The 17,813-nt window shown below is 37.4% G+C and overlaps 1 protein-coding gene across 1 annotated transcript; it reads left to right on the plus strand.

Moving 5' to 3' along the window:
* Positions 1-281: 281 nt before the first annotated feature.
* On the plus strand, positions 282-14,394 carry LOC107745011 (synaptotagmin-10-like). Its single transcript, XM_016558849.1, has 8 exons — positions 282-532; positions 2,126-2,235; positions 2,987-3,339; positions 5,884-6,445; positions 10,794-10,914; positions 12,829-13,000; positions 13,498-13,627; positions 14,219-14,394. The coding sequence occupies exons 1-8, from the start codon at positions 331-333 to the stop codon at positions 14,288-14,290; spliced, it is 1,722 nt and encodes a 573-aa protein (XP_016414335.1). The 5' UTR covers positions 282-330; the 3' UTR covers positions 14,291-14,394.
* The last annotated feature ends 3,419 nt before the right edge of the window (positions 14,395-17,813 follow it).

Raw genomic sequence — 17,813 nt, forward strand, 5'->3', positions numbered from 1 at the left:
GGACAACACTTGGAAATAACTATAAGTAATATATTATATACAATGTAGTCGATTGACAGCTCAGTCTCTCTCTGTCTTTTTGCGAAGAAGCAACTGCATGTTCTAGTATTGGAAGAACTTATTATTTAAATAATGAGAACGTAATGTATATTTGTGCCCTGTTTATGAACCTCCCTCTGTAGACAACGCGTCTCCTATTGGGCAGTGTAGAAATGCCCCTACAATGTTCCACCGCGCCAAAGAATCTGGTGCGCCTTTGCGCGGAGGACATGGACTTGGACGCACCATTCTCTTCCATTCCCTTACGCATTAGCTGCACATGGTGACCCAATGAACCCTCGTCCTCACGCATCGTCCAACATACAATGGATTAACAGGAAAGACATGAATGTCCGCACAGAGGACGGCATCAGCCTGTGCCAAAGGGCTCTCCAAATAGTGACGGAGCTGTGCCTTTCCGGGCACGTCGACCGGGAGAAATGTGCGGATATATTTCCACTGGAGAGCAACATACCAGGTAAAGGAAGTTCAGGTAAATTTAACTTAACAAAGTTCTATTATCCTCTCACAAACATATTTTCCAGGAACTCTGGTTAGCGAATTAACGAGACTTTTTAGGAGTTAGTATACTGAAAGTTTGAAAAGTTCGTTCACGGGCATAGAACCATACTTTATATTCATAACATTACCTGAAATCAGTCATTAGACTGGCAGACGGTATCCACTTGTTGATTATCAGTGCGCAACAAGTGTGAAATTGGCAACTCAGTTCGTTGTCGCAGTTTTATTTCACTGGGGCGGTAGGTACAAAAGCTACAATGTACATCTTTGTATACCCTATTTCCCCTAAATGGTACATATTAGTACATTACAAGTGCATATTAGTACCTGAAGCGTACATTTTAATATACGTTTCGAAAGAGTACCGCCACAGTTTTTGTATCTTCGGTTTTCTGAGAGTGTACAATTATACGCGTCAGACGTTTCGTGAAATATTGCGTGAAAAACTCGCGGGTTTCCCGATAAAGCGTAATAAAAACATTTCTGTACCGCACGTCAATAATGCACATAAACTTGCATGTTTCAATGTCTGTAATTTAATTTGTTGGCGACAAATGAAAGTAGTTTTTACAACTTATCCCTGTACAAAGTACCACAGTACCACACTACTAGGGTGAGTAACACAAATATATACAAACCATGAACGTTTTGTGCATGAATTTATTGTAAAAAATCTTGGTCAGTATGTTTGTTTTAGCCCTGTAGTCCAGAGCAAATCAAAATGAAATACAGAACTACAAGTTGCATAGGCTTACAGCTCACAAAACGTCGGACAGTACAGAATGTGCTGTACTGCAAACAGTGAGGACTAATGTGCGTGATATATTCACAATAAAGTATGGCCACGAGTGCATCAGAAGCCAGAAATCAAATTACAAGATGGCATGCTGATGCAAATGACATCAATATATTTTTATACTCATATTACATTTTCAGTGGCCTTAGAAGGGTAGTGGTCATGTATGAGAGTGAGTCCATCCCTTTATCTCATTTCTAATTGGTTAGTAGCACCATTAGCAGTATGGTAGTAAAACTCACTCCATGATACAGCAACCAACTATAATTATGTGCTGCATTCTGCAGTGCATTAAGCAGCTGAAACTCTTGCACCTGTTGGACACATATGAAGGTTCAACAGTGCCACTCATTCAAATACCTTTTAGCATCTTAAATTGACATTGCGAGATATTTAACATGTTTCAATGCTTATTAGTGCCTATGAAAGGACTTTTTTAATCTTTGGTTGCACGGATCACCAAAATGGGAAGCAAAATGACTCTGCTGATCTCTGCTTTACTAAACAAGCACATTTCAGTCTTCTTTTTCTTATACCTTGCCCTCACTTTCTTTTCTTTTCTCTCTCCCTCTTTCTCCTGTTTGTCTGTCATGCATCATTTATTACTGCTGGTGCTCTGTCTGTCTCCGTCTGGTGTTCATTTATCTCTTTCTCCTATCCTCGTCTCCTTTCTCCCTCACTTTCTGTTCTTTACGATCTCCTCAACGCACTCTCCTTCCAATCTTGCCTCTTTTTTTCTGTACTCTCTCTTCCTCTTGTTGCCTGTAGACATCTCTGTAAGTCTCCTAGCTGTGGTCGTAGGTTTCTGTGGGCTCGCCCTTTTGGTAGTCTCTCTCTTTGTCTTTTGGAAGCTGTGCTGGCCCATTTGGAGAAGCAAGGCGCTCTCATCCATACTGAACATCTACTAATACAACAAAAATTGTAAAAAATAATAATTAAAAATAATAATAATAATCATGATAAAACAATTATATTATATATAAGTATAATTATTAGTAAAATTAATAATATTAGTAAAAAATAATATTGGTATACTACATATATAGTAAACTATATACAGTACGTCCAAATAAAAGGAATTAAGGTATAAAATGTATTATCACAACTTTTATTTTCACGTATTTACCCTGTTGACAGGGTGATGGCACGTCTCCTGGTTGCTACATACGCCCATTAATCACTACAGTTCAACAATCAGAGCCCTAGAGTCGCATTGCCATAGCAACAGCATTAAATGACACCAGCAATTAAACAATCAGCTCTTCTTCTCTTTGTTTCATGTGGCACCGTGTTTAAAGAAAGCAGGGATGTAATTAGTGTTGCCACGCAATAGCGCTGACATGCTGCGACTGTTTGTCCGACTGGGGAAGTGAGGAACAGCTGTGCTCGGTTCCTCGTGGAATCCATTATTGACAAGCCACAGAACTGTCATTAAAAACTTCAACATGGTGAAACAAATAAGGTGTCCTCATAAATCGCACATTGATGCAGTGCATGAAAAGGCCAGGAGAAGTTACTCAAAGGTCATTGTAAAAGACTGTTTGACTGGGCTTGGGTTGACAGCTCGCCCTTTTGGTAGTCTCTCTCTTTGTCTTTTGGAAGCTGTGCTGGCCCATTTGGAGAAGCAAGGCGCTCTCATCCAATGCTGACAGCTGCCCACTGGGGGTGCTGCCCGAGGCCCCCCTGGCCCCGGCGCCACCTCCGGTGTCTCGTTCTGTTTCTCCTCATCCTGAGACCAAGGCAATTGGAACTGTGGGAAGGCAGCCATCACACATCCAGTACGAGGATGAGGAGGATAAGAAGAGGAAGGTACCAGAAGTGAAGGTAAATGGCCGCAGCTCGGTTAAGATTCTGGAGGTGGCCATGAAGATCAGCCAGACGTCACCAGACATCCCTGCCGAGGTGCAGCAGGCTCTGCGTGACTGTCTGAGCAAGCAAGCCAAAATCCAGAGGCAGACCACTGAACCTACCTCGTCCTCCAGGTGATACACACATCTGAATGCCAATTACATGATAAATTACAGTACATGGAGATCTACTTTTGATGCCTGATTGCACACTGAATGACACTTCAGAAGAGGGTTAATCCTTTCATTATTGCCACTTGAGTAAATAACTTATATAAGGATTAGAAAACAGAACATATATGTAATTGAGCAGATATGCTTATAAAGGGGTTCCTTTACTGAATGATAAACACATGCTGAATGATTTTTGATCAGTGTGTGCCTTTGAATACAGCAAATGAGGCAGCAGCTGTTTTTTCATTTATGAGATATCCACATTTATGCTTTTCATGGCTGCCTTTCAGCTGGAAATACAAACAACCAGATCTGAGCCAAAGCACAGCTACTAAGTAGATTAAACCAGCTGTATACAGCATTTTAAATAAATAAATAAAATATACTGTGAATAATATTGGTATACTACATATATAGTAAACTATATACAGTACGTCCAAATAAAAGGAATTAAGGTATAAAATGTATTATCACAACTTTTATTTTCACGTATTTACCCTGTTGACAGGGTGATGGCACGTCTCCTGGTTGCTACATACGCCCATTAATCACTACAGTTCAACAATCAGAGCCCTAGAGTCGCATTGCCATAGCAACAGCATTAAATGACACCAGCAATTAAACAATCAGCTCTTCTTCTCTTTGTTTCATGTGGCACCGTGTTTAAAGAAAGCAGGGATGTAATTAGTGTTGCCACGCAATAGCGCTGACATGCTGCGACTGTTTGTCCGACTGGGGAAGTGAGGAACAGCTGTGCTCGGTTCCTCGTGGAATCCATTATTGACAAGCCACAGAACTGTCATTAAAAACTTCAACATGGTGAAACAAATAAGGTGTCCTCATAAATCGCACATTGATGCAGTGCATGAAAAGGCCAGGAGAAGTTACTCAAAGGTCATTGTAAAAGACTGTTTGACTGGGCTTGGGTTGACACATTTTTTCTTGTGTTCCTATTCTTCTGTCATTTCTTAATTTGTAAACAAATCCACGGTAAAATGAAGTGAACAAAAGACCGAGTTGTAACTGACACGGTCTGGAACTTCATTAAAAATAAAGTTAATCCACTGCCTTCAATATAAGCTGTTTTTAGACTAATGACAAAGTTTTGAATTCTGAAACTTACAGGATGTTTTTATACAATTACCTCTTATATATCAAAAGATCAAGGGAATTTTGTTTTCTCAGTTCATGACCCCTTTCAAATTTTTTACTGAATTACTGTATGCACTATTCATTTCATTGCATGAGCATATTACACATTCCGGCAAAAATGAACTTCCTTCTGCTGTAATATGATAAAACACTATTGTGACAGTGATTATGAGATCAGGCGAGAAAAACGGCAAAAACAATTGTGTGGAAACACTAAAAAAGTTACAATTTGGTAAATATTATGATATATATATTACAAGTTTGTTAAATGATATAATCCATCACTTTTTTTTGTATCATGCTGTCATTGTCAAATGTTTGTTGCCATCGTCTTAAAGGTGCTAGTTGCTAGGAAACACCAAGGATAAGTAGAGAAATATGATTTCCTCATAGGAGTCAAGATGAGTGCTGAAAATGGGTTTTCTATAGTAAAAAGATCCAGGCCTAACTATTGTGATAAAATCTTGTGAAGTCTAGAATATAAAAGTTAAATCAACGCATTTGAAGAGTAACACACTGTACTAAAGTGCTTGTTTTCCAGTGCTAGGGAGTAATTCACTAAAAGGAGCCTTAGTTGCTACTAAAGGATAGTTTACTTAAAAATGAAATTTTGCTGAAAAGTAACTTACACTCAGACCATCCAAGTTGTAGATGAGTTTTCCCCCCATCAGAACAGATATCAGAAATTTAGCATTACATCACTTTCTCACCAATGGATCGTCTGCAGTGAATGGGTGTCGTCAGAATGAGAGTCCAAACAGCTGATAAAAACATCACAATAATCCACAAGTAATCCATACGACTCTGGTCCATCAATTAACATCTTGTGCAGCAAAAAACCCCCCAAAAAACGCCTGTTTGCAATAAACAAATTCATCATTAAGACATATTTAACTTTCTTCCATCCATAATATTGCTTCTTCTAGTGGAAAAGTCATCTTGTCTGAATCAGGAGAGAAATATTCACAGATCAAGCACTGTTTACAAGCAAAACCAGTCTAAAGCAGTTCAAAACAATATGATAGTGGCTTTTGATGTGAGAGGACAACGGGGGATGGACTGTTTCAATGGAGGAAGCGTCCAGTGGATATTTTGGCCAGAAACAATGGTTTAAAGTGAAAATGCATTAATAATAGATTTGTTTCTTACAAACATTCAGCTTTTAACTTCACAAATTGTTAACTGATGGACTTGAGTTGACATTATTGCGTTGTTTTCATCAGCTGTTAGAACTTTCATTCTGATGGCACCCATTCACTGCAGAAGATCCAATACACCAAAATATTTAGTAACTACGAAATATTTACTTTTATTTTTTTCATAAGTAGCAATAAAGTTCTTCTCTTTTCATAGGCACAATTCTTTCCGCCGACACCTCCCACGGCAGATGAATGTGACCAGTGTGGACTTCACCATGGACACTCTACCTGTGCGCCAGTCTTCTGCAGTCAGTATCGGTCGTATCAAACCTGAGCTGTACAAGCAGAAGTCTGTGGACTCTGAAGACGGAGCCAAGGAGCCAGTAGAGACGTGCGGCAAGCTGAGCTTTGCCCTCAGCTACGACTACGAGGAACAAGCTCTAGTGGTTCGCATTCTAAAGGCCCTGGACCTGTCCGCCAAAGACTTCACAGGCACCTCCGACCCCTACGTGAAGATCTACCTGCTTCCAGAGCGCAAAAAGAAGTTTCAGACGAGGGTCCACCGCAAGACGCTCAACCCCATGTTCGACGAGACGTTCCGCTTCCCTGTGGAGTACAGTGAGCTGTGCAATCGCAAGTTGCACTTCAGCGTGTACGACTTTGACCGCTTTATGAGTCATGACATGATCGGAGAGGTGGTGGTTGATAACCTGTTTGAGCTGTCTGACCTATCACGCGAAGCTGTGGTTTGGAAGGACATCCTTGCAGCCACTACAGTAAGTGCAGTGTGTATAGAAAAGCAAAGGTCATAACCAGTACTTTCCTCAGATACTTCAATGAGACCAGATTTCTGGCAGGTTTGAATTTTTGAATTCAGTTTAAACTGAATTTGAGTTAAGGTAGCAAACAGGATGCAGAATTGAAATGTGTATTTTGGGAAGTAGAATTTAAATGAATTGAAACTCAAAGAAATTCATCAGTAATTAGACACATTTTTAACTGAAACCAAAGTTTGTCAAGATTTTGCTGAATGTTGGCTGGACAAAGATTTGTTTAAAAGATGAACGAATGAATGAACGAACAGAAGTACAAGGACAACTGTATTCACTTATGCTGGTCACATACCTCTGCATCAATCAAACAGAGCTCAAAGGAAATCTGACTGCACAAATGTGAAGGTCTCATTAATGGATAGATTGATCTGTTATGTAAAGCCAGGTGTCGGGGAGGGCTCATCTCCAAACTGACTCACCCTTTCAGGGCACCCCTTCCAAAAATAGATCCAATTGCGTTTCCAGAGCCACAGGAAGCATGATTATCAAGCCAGAGCCTTCAAACGACAGCCATGACTAATCCAACAGGTGTGGAATTGAGTTTGTCCCAACATCCCACTGACTGCAGAGTACAACAAGAAATGTTACCGGCAGTACATTTTTAGGACAAAGTAACCTAAGCAATTTCCTCCGTAGTATTTTTTTTAGGTTCCTTTGCCCACTCATTATGCCTCAGTTAATATATAAGAGCTTATGTAATCGCATCAGTCATGTTGTTTATGAGGGTTTTTAAGGACAGCTCTTCTTAAAGGGATAGTTCACCTTAAAGGGGTCATATGATGCGATTTCAAGTTTTCCTTTCTCTTTGGAGTGTTACAAGCTGATTAATTCAGTCATCATTTACTTACTCTTTAAAATCTGTATGACTTTCTTTCTTCTGCTGAGCACGGATTGTATTTTAAAGATTGTTACAACTGTATTTGTTTACAGTACAATTACTATACCAGTCAATGGGATCCTAAACAACCCCAGTGGACCCCATTGACTTTCATTGTATGGACTGCAACACAAAACATTTTTCAAAATATCCTCTTTTGTATTTCATATATAAAGTCATATAGGTTTGGAGTGACATGAGGTTGAATAAATAATATTATTATTTTTTGATGAACTATCACTTTAATAGTTAGCACTTGAATAATATCAAAAGTATTTAGCCTTATGATGAGCATACTAGTTATCTGAAGAAAAAAGGTGTAAAGGTTGGGTAAAGAAAAAGGTTTGGGTACTTAGTTCAGAATCTATGATTTCAAACATCAACTGAAACATTAAACCCTAGTTTAAGTGGTAATATACACACAGGATTGACGTTATATATTATTACATACTGTATATACTGACTTGTTAAACTGCTAGATGATCTGTTGAGGTGAAAGGCATTGTTTGTCACACTCACCTCACTTACAGTGAGTGATGATGTCCCACTGACTTCCTGCTTCAAACACAAAGTGAATGGTGACAGCGTTTCATTTTGTTCACCATCGAGAGAAATCTGTGGTGACTCATTCCTGTTTGGGAAACACAATCTCCTCCTCCTGCTTGTTTGACGCATCAGTCTCTTTCAGGCTCATTAATTTCCTGATTGTGTTGTTTTCAGCATATTTATTCATTTTCCTGTTGTTTGCTTGACAGGGATGCACATTTCGGCGCCTGTCAAATCACTTCCGTTGTGTTTTGCTAAAATTTGGATCACTCTCATGCTATTTCCTTCTCATTCTCTTCACTGACTATTGCTTTGCCTCATAGCTACAATACAAAAGTACTGATGTTTGGGGTTGGAAAGGCAGTGGAGAGGCTTCGACCTGTTGTGCTCCATTATGAGAGCATCACAACTGCCCTTTAGGGACAAAAACTGACTCTCAGAACCAGACCAGCTGCTCTTAGGCCCCCGACTGCGGAAAGAAGCTAGTAACTCTCAATTCCTAAAATAGTCAGAGCCATAGATTGCAGCCTTGATCTGTTACACTTCCGACTGCACATTGAAACCCTCTATTTTATCTTAAGCTGACGTTTGAAGGTCTAATTTTGTTCTCTGTTTTTTGGAGCACATTGCTACTGTGGCACAAGGCCATTCAGATCTGGAGGAGAGGAAGTTGGCCAGTCAAAACAGGAAGGGTATTATTGCCTCAAAAAGATTTGTGAATTGTTTTGGACACGAACGCTGATAGGAGACGTGACTCTAGAACTAGCTTGTGGCTCTCTGTATTCAACAGTTGTGGTGTGGATAACAAGAGCAGTCAGAGGAGGGGATAGGATGTGACAGAAAGGGTTTTGACGTCATATTACAACAGAGGAGGTACCATATCCTCATCTGATATATAATCTGTGTTGATCTTGTCAATTACAGACAACAGTGTTTGTTAACAAATGGCTTTTTTAAAAATAATAATGATTACTAGATAAGGAAATGTGCTTCATGATAATGACAATTAAAATTTACAGTACTGTTGGCAAAAAATATGACAAGAACACCACAAGATGTTAATAATGCACCGATTTATCCAGAAAAAAAAGATATTTTTCTTAATAGAACATTAACAAGTATCAAGTAAATGATACTTAATTAACATAAAATGTTTGAATATTTGGTTTCATTTTGCACTTTCTTGGTAACTAAACCGTTATTTTTGTTGACTAAATGTACTCTACCATTGAAAAGTTTGAGGTCAGCATGATTAAAAAAAAAAAAAAAGGTCTATACTTTTATTTAGTAAGGACGCATTAAACTGATCAAAATTGACAGCAAAGACATTTACATTGTTACAAAAGATTTCTATTCCAAACAAATGCTGCTGTTTTGCCATCAACTGTTTTTGATAAAAATAAGAAATGTTTCCACACCACATCAGCATATTAGAATGATTTCGGAAGGATCATGTAACACTGAAGACTGGAGTAATGATGCTGAAAATTAAGCTTTGTCACCACAGGAATAATCTGAATTTTAAATATATATTAAAATAGAAATCAGTTCTTTTAAAGTGTAATAATATTTTACAATATTACTGTTTTTATGGTATTAAATGAATGCAGACTTGGTGAGCATAAGAGACTTCTTTCAAAAACATTAAAATTACCCTAATCTTCTGCACGGTAGTTTAGATTGCCATTGTAGAGTAAAACTGAATACAAATAAATAAATATGATGAAATATTTCAATAATAAAAAACATCAGACAAAAACTATTAATAAAAAAAGAAAATGAACACTGTATGTGATCAATGGTATTGGGAAAATTCATTGCTTTGGAAGGCTGGAAAACAGGCATGTGGTACACCTGAAATTTAAACACAGTACAACAGTGGTTACATATGTATGTTTCTCCCCATTACGCAATCGTTTTTTAATCTTTACTTGGACAGATTAATCACTATCTTTAGCTGCCTTTGAAAGAATAATGGCTGTCTTATTCCAATAGTGAGAGGCTGTAAATACCAAAATACACACTGGCCTTTTAGAATAATCTTTACCGCCTCTGCAAAACTAATAAAGGTCAGGGAAGCTAGATTTGTCTCATTCAAAACCAAGAACCAGCCACCCAAACTATACTTCCCACAGTATACGTCACCACACTTCCACACACACACAAACACAACCGTTATGAAAGTCTTAAAGTCTTCCTGGAAAAAACTTGCTTTCTTAGAAGAGTCATATTTCTTTCAACAACTATGTAGTTGTTTCTGAGTCACTGAGTTTTTTTCTCTTAAGTTTTTCCAGACATATCCTCTCTCTAGATTTAATATAGAATAGGGATTTGTTTAAACCTGATGAGCAAACATTAGTCCAATATCTCCCAAGCTATGTTGTTGCTGGCGAGGCAAACAAAAGTCTATTTGGAGAGTCAGTCGATAAGGATTTTGTTTGCAGTCGCATCAAGTGCTCTCTAGAGAGACTCTTAAGCGAAAAATCATCTAACAATATATGCCGAAGTTCCTGCAGATCATTTAATCAATCATTTTGAATGCTATTTTAGGACACTGATGTGCAGACATTACTTTAGCCATCTCTTGGCATCCAGCAATCAACTTGTTTTCTATCAGCTACACAAGTTTTCTTCTCAATATCTTTCTTTCTTTCTTTCAGGAGAGTGTTGATCTGGGTGAAATTATGTATTCCCTTTGCTATCTTCCCACGGCTGATCCTGCAGATCATTTAATCAATCATTTTGAATGCTATTTTAAGACACTGATGTGCAGACATTACTTTAGCCATCTCTTGGCATCCAACAATCAACTTGTTTTCTATCAGCTACACAAGTTTTCTTCTCAATATCTTTCTTTCTTTCTTTCAGGAGAGTGTTGATCTGGGTGAAATTATGTATTCCCTTTGCTATCTTCCCACGGCTGGGCGCATGACCCTTACCGTCATCAAGTGTCGCAATCTGAAAGCCATGGACATAACCGGCTACTCTGGTCAGTGTTAACCCTCATGTCCTGTCCCTCACAATTTTACCATCTTTATGCTCACATTAACTCCAGCATACCCCAAAACATTTGCTTGGACGTTTCCAGTAATCCAAAAGTTAAGATTTGAGTTAAAGGGGACATCAGATGCCCATTTTCCACAAGCTGATATTATTCTTTAGGGTCTTAGAGGGGTCATCGGATGCAGAATTCACTTTTACATGTTGTCTTGGCAGTGTGTGTACACAATCACCCTATAATGATAAAAATACACCAAGTGTTTTTTTAAAAAATCCCCTATAAATGATAACCCTTTTCTCAAATCAAGCCATTCTCAGATTCTTGGATGTGTGAAGTCACACTTACCCAGGACCCTTCCACGATTGCTGATTGACACTGGCGTTTTACCTTAGACCTGCCCTGAGTGAGCTGTCATCAGTCCGCCATTGTTTCGATGTCGGAGCAGGTGTAGACAAGAATGACTCCTAAGCGATTGAGGTGATCTGTTGAAGGATGTAATAATGAACATAGCAGTCATCATTTACTCCTAACATCTGAGCCGCTGAAGACGCAGTTATAGACTTTTCATTAAGACCCTAAAGAATCATATCAACTTGTGGAAAATGGGCATCCAATGACCCCTTTAACGAAAAGTCTGTAATCAGTCTATAAACAACACCCTTTTTATCTGGTCAAAAACTGCTCTGTTCACAGCGACCCGTTTTTGTGCATGTCCCTTTAAATGCTAATGAGCTCTGCTCATCCCACCCCCTCTTCCATGGGGTGACAAGCAGTTCTCTACTATTGTAAACTTTAGCGCATTCGTTGCAGAACTTGCTAACTAGCACATTATTAGGTAAGTCAATTCTTCTGTAGGTGAAGCTGGATCACGAATGATTTGCACGAACATAGACAAATTTAGGTAGATCGGGGGCGCATTCACTTCAAAAACAAAAGTAATCCACTGCATCTTCAGCGGCTCAGATGTTGGGAGTAAATGCTCAGGGCGGGTCAATGGTAAAACGGCCATGCCAGTTAACAATCCTGGTGGGAGGGGCCTTGGCCTGCATATGTGAAGTATATCTGGCTAGAATCTGAGAATGGCTTGATCTGAGAAAGTGCTAGTGATTTTTGGAGATTTAAAAGAAAGCACTTGGGTGGATTTTTGTCATTATAGGGTGGTTGTGTACACACACTGCCAACACAAATCTTTGTTCAGACACCATGTAAAAGTGAATTTAGCATCTGATCTCCCCTTTAAATTCTGCATGCTACTGTCCCTCCAGGAACAGGATTAGACACCCCTGAGACACTCAAATGACAGTGAAAATAATAGTAGGAACTTTTGAACCAATTTTCTCCTTTTTTATTATTTTTTATTATTTTCCTATTTTTTTATGTAGACAGAAACTGTTGAAACCTTAAGCGCCATTTGTATTTGTATTTAGACATGCACTAAAAATGTCACTGGTATCCAATAAATTATATAAGGTTTGTAAATACAAAAATGTATTGTAGAAAAATACAATAAAATAAATCCAATTAGACTATTGGCAGAAGCTTCCTTCCACAGTCAGTCAGAAGAAATGTGAAAATTAATTGCATTTTGTTTATGCCTGGGTCTCTGCAAACCCAAAATGATATACAATTTTTCATTTGATGCATGTTATTAAGTTAAAAATTAGTTTATGTATGAGTTCTCATGAGAGCGGGAAAAGTCATCAACCAGACACATCAATGCTAAGCATGTTTTGTGAGATATTGAAATGCCTGTGGGCTCTTGTCATATCGCAAGCAGAACATGTTAAGACAGCTAAAAAGGAAAAAATGTATAATGCTATGTTCTTCTATGTGGAAAAACCTTTATATTCATGTTTCAGATCCGAAAAGCTCCAAACACATTCACTTTGCTTCTTTCCACAGATCCATATGTTAAAGTCTCCCTCATATGTGATGGTCGGAGACTGAAGAAGCGGAAGACGACAACCAAAAAGAACACACTCAACCCTGTCTATAACGAGGCCATAATTTTCGACATCCCACCTGAGAATGTGGAGCAGGTCAGCCTGTCCATCATGGTGATGGATTACGACAGGTCAGTCCCTGCTCCTTAATATAATTTTAAAACAATAACCATACAAATTTATAGCATGCTGAAGATCAATTATTCTGACATGATGATAATTATGATGATGGTTATAATATTAAGTCAGATAGCATGCTAGCAAACCACTCATGCTTGGCGACTGTAACAAACATCTTAATGGAGATCTTTCAGTCTGGCCTTATAAAACTCTGCTGTGCACGTCTATTAAATCAGAAAGCTATGCTGTAATTAAGGGCAGATTATGCTATCAAAACATCACTCAACCATCAAGGAGTAAAATATATATGTGGGTGGATGTGGGACCATTTATGCAAAAGTCCTGTTGATCAAGTATGATCGCTATTATTTCCACTGGTTTCTTAGTCTTTTTATCTGGATCAAAAATGCACATACTTTCTGTTATAAAATGTGTTGGAAAGATAGTAAACCACTGGCCACTGCAAATGGTTTCTAAAACAAAGTCTTATGTTTTGTTTCTCTTTCAGAGTTGGACACAATGAAGTGATAGGAGTATGCAGAGCAGGGCCGGATGCAGAGGGTCTTGGGAGGAACCACTGGAACGAGATGCTGGCTTATCCACGCAAGCCCATCACCCACTGGCATGCACTTTGTGAGGTGAGAAACTAGAAATTGGAGCAGAAAACTGAACCCAGCTTGCACTTGCCCAATAGGAAAGATGTTGCATTATGTAGTTTTTATGCCATGCAAAATGTAAACATTTAGATTTGCGGGATTTATTGATTAATGTTGTTCTGCAGATTTATCATTACCCAATTTTGTCAAAATTGTGAGTATTTTTTTCAATATCAAATTAATTGCGAAAAACTATTAATATATTTTCACTGGGCCCAATGCAATCTTTTAAATATCTTTTTACACCTTATTATTATGTTTTTACACATGTATGTTGCTAAAATTACATCTTCTGGAATTCTGGAACATCTACAAATATCTTATGTTGGGACCAGTACAAATGTTGACAGGGTGGTAAAAATGTGAACTAGTGAAGAAAAATATCCATAGTATTGAGCCCTGGAAGGTAAGATGGAGGAGTCAAAACGATGACAACTTTATGCAACTGTGTTATGTAGATTGAGCCTTGATATAGTGCTTTGGGCTAATTCTGATCCATTTGCCAAGTGTATTTAAGTCTAATATGTCCTAAACTACTCTGTTGTGATATTTTGGTATCATCTGTCCCTGCAGTGGCCTGGAAGAGCATCCAGTTTTGAGAGTCAAGGATCATGTCCATCTCCAAAACCTCCACAGACCCCATAACACCCTGGAGTCCACACATATCTAACTGCAAAACACATTTGGTTTGTATATTTAATAGGGTATATTTTTCTCTAGTTGTAGCTTGTTGCATTTTTATTTGGAAAAGAATTAAACATTACTGGTATGCCTGCTACAGACACAGTCAAGTTTCCAAATCTGTCAGTTTCTTTGACATTTTGCTGGTGCTGAGTTTATGAGCTCCTAAAACAATAGTTTTCAGGTCACTTTGAAGCTGACAGTGAAATAATGTGAAGCCTCTTGCTGTTTGACAGTGTAATGATGACATGTCATTTTACAGACACATGAAATGAGAGTGCTTATCATTTCATATTCTTGAACATTTCAAATACATATTCCCCTGTCTGGTGAAAACATTTGACAAATTTGATGCAGGGTTAGTGGAGTGAAAAAAGAGGTGTTTGAATATGAAATCAAGACCTGTTTGGTATGCAAAACATTCATGCAATCGTGTGATTAAATGGAGAACAATGGAGATGTCAACATTGTTACAATTATTTATAAAGCCTCTGTCTTTCTTTATATTAAGAAGACTTTACAATTGATATAAAACAACACTTCTTTATATCAAATAAAACACTGGGATGTCAAAAGTATACACTTTTCTGTTTTATCCATTTGAGACAGGATGGATATTCCATCTGTCATCATGACTCTGAAAGGCATTATGAAGGAGAAAGCATATTCAAAACATCTACTAACTGATTCATTTGCTCATTAATTGATGTTTCTAAAGACTCTTTATTTGAATAAAACTGTTGTAGCATAGGTATTAAAATTTAATTTGATTACATTAACATTTAATGATGTGCTCATCATACTTGAACGTCTTAAAGTTGGTAAATAAATGGAAAATATTACAATAATTCAGCTTTAAAATAATATATAGGATAAGAGGATAAGAAGCTTCATGAAGGTATTGATATATTACAAAAAGCACAAAAATATAGCAAGCAGTAGGCCACTAAAAGTTGACTTAAGAGCTGTCATAACACACCAAAATATAATTATAATTAGGCTTTTTTTAAAACAAATTTCATTTTTCTTAGGTAGCATGTGCTGAAAATTATAGTCAAAAGGAACTTATACAGTAGCCAAATGATGTAGCGTGTTTTATTGTAGTTGTTTTTGAAGAAAAAAAAAACAGAATAAAATTGTTGATTATTACCAATATTATCAACATGCAGAATAATATTTAAATATATGAAACACTTGCCAAATATTAAATTCTCAAATCTAAAAACAATCATCCTACTCCTGTTCTCCGTCCTAGAGTTATTGATGTATTATTAAATGTCACTGCTTGCAGACAAAAATGATTTCCTTTACAATTTCTAAAACTCTTACAAGTGAAAAACCTCAGTGTTTGAAAAACTAGACAAGTAAATGAACTTTTAATGGTGTCTGGCACCCTCAGAGCGATCCCGCTGTTGGAAAGTTGAGTGTAATTCTGTTAAGGTGCTATAAATGATTCCATCAGGTGAATATTAGCAAAATCTACCATATGCAGATCCATCTTCAGATGACAGTCAAAAGGAAATCAATGTTGACACGTCATTAATGATTAAAAACAATTGATGAGCTTTCTTTAGGGGGGGTCAAGGATGAATTGGTTCAGGGTAAAATCATTATTTTCAAAGAATCAATAAAATCTAAAGCAATTAAAGTGATTGAAACATCTTTTTCTGCAAAAAGAGAGGTGAAGCACTGCCTGTGTGGTTGAGTTTTGTTATGTCAGAGAATTAGTATTCATTGTGTGAAATCATCCAGCATCTAAAATGGATGGACAATAAAGAAGCCTTGATTTACTTTTCATTTGAGTGAATTTTGTCTGTTGATTAGTATCCGTGTGGTTGAGTTTTGTTATGTCAGAGAATTAGTATTCATTGTGTGAAATCATCCAGCATCTATTCAGTCGGTATGCAAATAATATGGTGCATCATGGTAATTGCACACCTAGGGCCTCATTTATAAAATGTTGCGCAGAAACCATCCTAAATTTGACTTACAATCATCTCTCAAATATGCATACGTGTGATTCATAGAATGAATGTACGCACAGAAAATGCACGTACGCCTCTCTTTCAGATGTGATCTTGAACTTGCGCGCTAATTAATGTCATTAACATATAAAAGATCACCAGTCATCATCCAAATCCTTTAATTTACAACAGCGAGCTGGAAGAACAGCTTACATTTACAAAAACCTGCAGTACTCAGAAAAAGTGGGTGCATCTGCTCAGACCCTGACGTGACGCTAAGCACTTTTCCACATCAAAGGAAGTATTTACAAATATGAGCGTTGGCGTGGAGTTAAGCATATACGCACACTCTAAGATCAAATCTGTGCGTACGCACACTTTATAAATGAGGCCCCTAATGTTTTAAAGCTGGACCCTCATGATTGGGTTTTCTGAGTGTATTCTGGTGTGTCCATTAAGTAATAATGCAATCATGGCAATTACACAAACGGCTGTGTACTGTTAACTTTAATTTGCACAAGACAGTGTTTCTGCCCCAGAGCTCGGTCGGCGTGATAGTACAAAGATAAAGTATTCTTTTAGCATGTTGATACCAGTACATTAGATATTGTTTAGAAATGTCGACACCTATTATTTCTGAGAGGTATTATTTTTTATTTCATTTAACTTGCCGGCGTGTGTATATACTTGAGGATTTCTTCGAATTGTGTTGTTAAAGTGCATTTATATGGATCGTTTGGTGATTGGTTTGAACTATGGGCTTGTGATCTTGAATAACTTTATACACAGTTTGCATATATTGTGTAATGGCCTCTAAAAATTGTATAACTGTTTTGATTAGCGCTCAACTTCCAGAGATAACTTCTTGTTCTTGCTATTGATGAACTGCTTCTCAGTGATTCTTTGTCATACTTGCACAGGACAACTAAATGATCGCTATACATGTTGTTATGATGTGTACAGTTTGTGATAACTTTTGTAAGAAAAAAAAACAAATGCACTAAATATTTGAAATATGATTTTACTGGATGTTTCAAATGTATTTTAACTAAATAAATTCTGAATTGTCAAAGTGTATTTTACAATTACTCATAGTTATTCGTAACTTAGAGTGTCAACTTAAAAAATCATCAGATTTCACATAAAATAATCATTTGTACACATAGATACTATTATAGTTTTATTATTTAGTATTTTGAATCAGTTTTTATTTTTAGATTTTTTGTTTTCATTTTAACAGTTTTGTCGTTTTTGTCATTTTTAGTAGTTTTTAAATGTCTATATAGTTTTTTTAATATTTGCATTTTTTTTTCAGTATATATATATACACATGCATACTGTATGTGTGTGTGTGTTACGGGGCTGACAAGACTTGAGACGTGCGGATCCATGTGCAAGCTTTATTATTAACAGAAGACAGAGACGTGGTCATAGAACAGGCATGGGTCAGATAATGGCAGACAGGTATATGGCGGGCAAGACACAAGAATAAACCTAAGGCTAGCGGAGGTCAACGATCGGCA

This window comes from Sinocyclocheilus rhinocerous, unplaced genomic scaffold (genome assembly GCF_001515625.1).
Source record: "Sinocyclocheilus rhinocerous isolate Xijiao unplaced genomic scaffold, SAMN03320098_v1.1 scaffold2032, whole genome shotgun sequence".
Classification (NCBI taxonomy): domain Eukaryota; kingdom Metazoa; phylum Chordata; class Actinopteri; order Cypriniformes; family Cyprinidae; genus Sinocyclocheilus; species Sinocyclocheilus rhinocerous.

What these genes read in the sequence shown, in the direction of transcription:
- LOC107745011 (XM_016558849.1), top strand. Translation starts at nt 331, where the DNA reads ATGAACCCTCGTCCTCACGCATCGTCCAACATACAATGGATTAACAGG. An exon ending in ACCAGGTAAAGGAAGTTCAG is followed by an intron (nt 533 to 2,125) that starts GTAAATTTAACT and finishes TGTTGCCTGTAG; the next exon opens with ACATCTCTGTAAGTCTCCTA. An exon ending in GAACCTACCTCGTCCTCCAG is followed by an intron (nt 3,340 to 5,883) that starts GTGATACACACA and finishes CTCTTTTCATAG; the next exon opens with GCACAATTCTTTCCGCCGAC.